The sequence below is a fragment of the Leucoraja erinacea genome, unplaced genomic scaffold, assembly GCF_028641065.1.
Source record: "Leucoraja erinacea ecotype New England unplaced genomic scaffold, Leri_hhj_1 Leri_269S, whole genome shotgun sequence".
NCBI lineage: Eukaryota > Metazoa > Chordata > Chondrichthyes > Rajiformes > Rajidae > Leucoraja > Leucoraja erinaceus.
The window spans coordinates 74,154-77,055 of NW_026576170.1; the positions used below are offsets into that span (position 1 = coordinate 74,154).

Sequence of the window (2,902 nt, forward strand, 5' to 3'; positions counted from 1 at the left end):
ACGACACGCGAAAAGAGATGTCAAAACAGGTGCAAGAGCCATTCCGAGAAGCCTTCTTGAATGTTTACCACGCGTTTATTTTTTGTAGGTCAATGACTTTCAGGTCAGATGCCGCAATTTCCTTCTGTCGTAAAAGTCCTTGGGAAACCAGGGTAAATACATTTCTTATGACACGACCGGATTTCACCTCATTTACGACGTAGGAGACAATATCAGGATCTGAAACGGGTAAGAAGATAGTCAAAGGCTGGGGATTTCAAACGAAGGGCGTTAGATATTTTCCCGTCGAATTTAGAATTTAGAAGATTGAGGGGGGATCTTATAGAAACTGACAAAATTCTTAAGGGGTTGTGCTGGCTAGATGCAGGAAGATTGTTCCCGATGTTGAGGCCAGTTCATTGGCTATATTTAAGAGGAAGTTAGATGTGGTCCTTGTGGCTAAAGGGATCAGGGGGTATGGAGAGAAGGCAGGTACAGGATACTGAGTTGAATGGTCAGCCATGATCATATTGAATGGCGGTGCAGGCTCGAAGGGCCGAATGGCCTACTCCTGCACCTATTTTCTATGTTTCTATGAATTAGCGAGTGAGATGCTTGGTAGTGTGGAGCCAACGAAATATAACTGCGAGTCGGAACCGCCCACTCAACTTCATCCTGTCCACAGCTGCACCCGCCTGTGAAATCATGTGGTGTTTTTGTACAGGCTCAGCACCGCGCCGAGACGCCGTGGGGCTCAGGGCGCAGTAATACGCTGCAGAGTCTTCCAGTTGTGCTTCAGACACAGTCAATATGACGATCCGCCCCGAATCATCAAGAGAGGTTGAAAAGTGTTGATCCGGTGAATTGTCCTGGCTTGAGCTGTACTTGCTTATCCAGAGCATAAGTTCCATGGGTCCACCGGGATATTGACGGTACCAGTACAGATACGGAACCTGTGTGCTCGTGGCTGTGTAGTTACAGCGTAACTCAACGGCGCCACCTTCGCTTACTGCGGTTGCAGCCGATGTCTGTGAAACGGAATCCCCCCGACAATACCCTGCAGGAGGCCGGAACGGCATTAAATCAGACAATATCGCTGTGCCGCCCGTATACTGAATAATATCCTGATTCTTAAATTCCTATGTATCTAAGGAGTATCACAGTCGAGTATGAGCCCACATCAATGGACAACAAGGCCCCATATCCGCTGAATTCTAGTTTGGATCCAGCCAACAGACACAATACCTCCTGATTCTCTCGTAATGTGAATGAAATAGTCCATGGGGACTTTAGTATCACCCCTCATCTGACTGAGGACTGTGTGTGTGTGTGTGTGTGTGTGTGTGTGTGAGTGTGTTCTGGAATAAAGACCGATTTAATAAAATATCAACTGCGGATGCGAAGCGCAGACGCGTGTAACACGCGAACTTACCGATTAAGAAAGCGGCTGATAGGAAAATAGAACACGAATGAAATGTCAACATGCTTGCTGAGAGTTGTTTGCGCCAGGGATTTGAACCGCCAGCGATGTCCATCGTATTTGTTTTATCACGGATGTGCGGGGAAAGAGTCACCTTCCGCCTCTGATTTGGGTAAATGCGGATATAGGTGGTACGTGACACCCAATCGTCTCTGCGGAAAATTGTTCTCGATTCCACCAACCAGCTAGCAGCTGTGCGTGTTTCACACGTTGACTCGAGGCATGTTTCCGAGCTGGGAAAGGGAACGGGGAAAGATTCAGTCCCGATGCAAGTCGCGCCGGTTTCACGAACAATTGTTTGGAACCAAGAGGGAGAAATATGAGGAGACCGCGTGGCACACGATACAAAGACTGCCACCAGTTGTGTTCAAACACGGTTACCGAGGGAGATTAAAATCCACGTGCTCTTTGCAACATGGGTTTAGTTCAAGTCCTCTCAGTGTCCCTAATTTAAGTAATCGGTGCATCTTTCCTTCGTGGGTCTGGACTATTACCCAGTCTTAAACAATAATTGTCGATAAAGAGGCATTGAATTGAATGTACACAAAAATGCTGGAGACACTCAGCGGGTGCAGCAGCATCTATGGAGCGAAGGCGATAGGCAACGTTTCGGGCCGAAACCCTTCTTCAGACATTGAATTGAATGTAACTGCCCTGGGCAGAACATCCGTAAGTCACCACTAGAGGGCAGCAACTGCCCGCGGCCAAGCGAAACTTTGCCACGTTAGAATGGCCGCGCTGGTGGTCCAAAACTTACTTGCCAGATGAGTAGACTTGACTCGCCACCTGCGTATCTGATTGTCCAATTTTCAGAAGCTGGTCTTTTTCTGTGACGTGCTTTCGGCTCGATTCCCGGTGTGTGAATAGCCTTAGGTTTACGCCGTTTATGGAGTTAGTTAGTTTTGGACTAACCGCCTATCAGTCAGGGTACCTAACTTCACTTTCAACATCGCCGTTACCTGGTCGGTCAGCACAGCTTTATTCAGTCAACGTTCATCATTGCACAGATCGTAACATTTACAGGCAAGCTCAGTTACAGAACTCTTTCTGCAAGTCTAGCCATGCCTATGTGTCTCGCGGTAATGCTATTCGAACAGAGGCGCGGTGGCCAAGTGGCAAGGCGTCGGTCTCGTAAACCGAAGATCGCGGGTTCAAATCCCGTCCGCGCCTGCAGACGTATAGCTTCCTTTAGCACTCTGTATAGTGGCGCCCTATTCCAATTTCAAACTGCACAAAGCGGTCGCTCGGGTGCACTTGCGCTCTTTTTATCCTGCTATGAACACCACCCTTTAAAGCACGTTACTCATTTGGTGGATTCTCCAAAGTGAATCACGAAAATCGAAGGGCCGACTGGTCTACTCCTGCACCTATTATCTATTGTCCATTGTATATTGTCCAACGTCGTGCTTTCGGTGTCGGGAACGATTTCCAATGTTTTTGACA

The 2,902-nt window shown here is 47.9% G+C and overlaps 1 non-coding gene and 1 gene segment (V, D, J or C); one reads left to right on the forward strand and one right to left on the reverse strand.

Moving 5' to 3' along the window:
- Positions 1-399: 399 nt before the first annotated feature.
- Positions 400-1,248, reverse strand: LOC129693368 (T cell receptor alpha variable 9-2-like). The segment is given in 1 exon segment: positions 400-1,248. A coding segment is annotated over 1 exon segment (480 nt).
- A 1,309-nt stretch (positions 1,249-2,557) lies between these two features.
- trnat-cgu (transfer RNA threonine (anticodon CGU)) lies at positions 2,558-2,629 on the forward strand. Its single transcript has one exon. It is a non-coding gene; the product is annotated as a tRNA-Thr (tRNA).
- Positions 2,630-2,902: the final 273 nt, after the last annotated feature.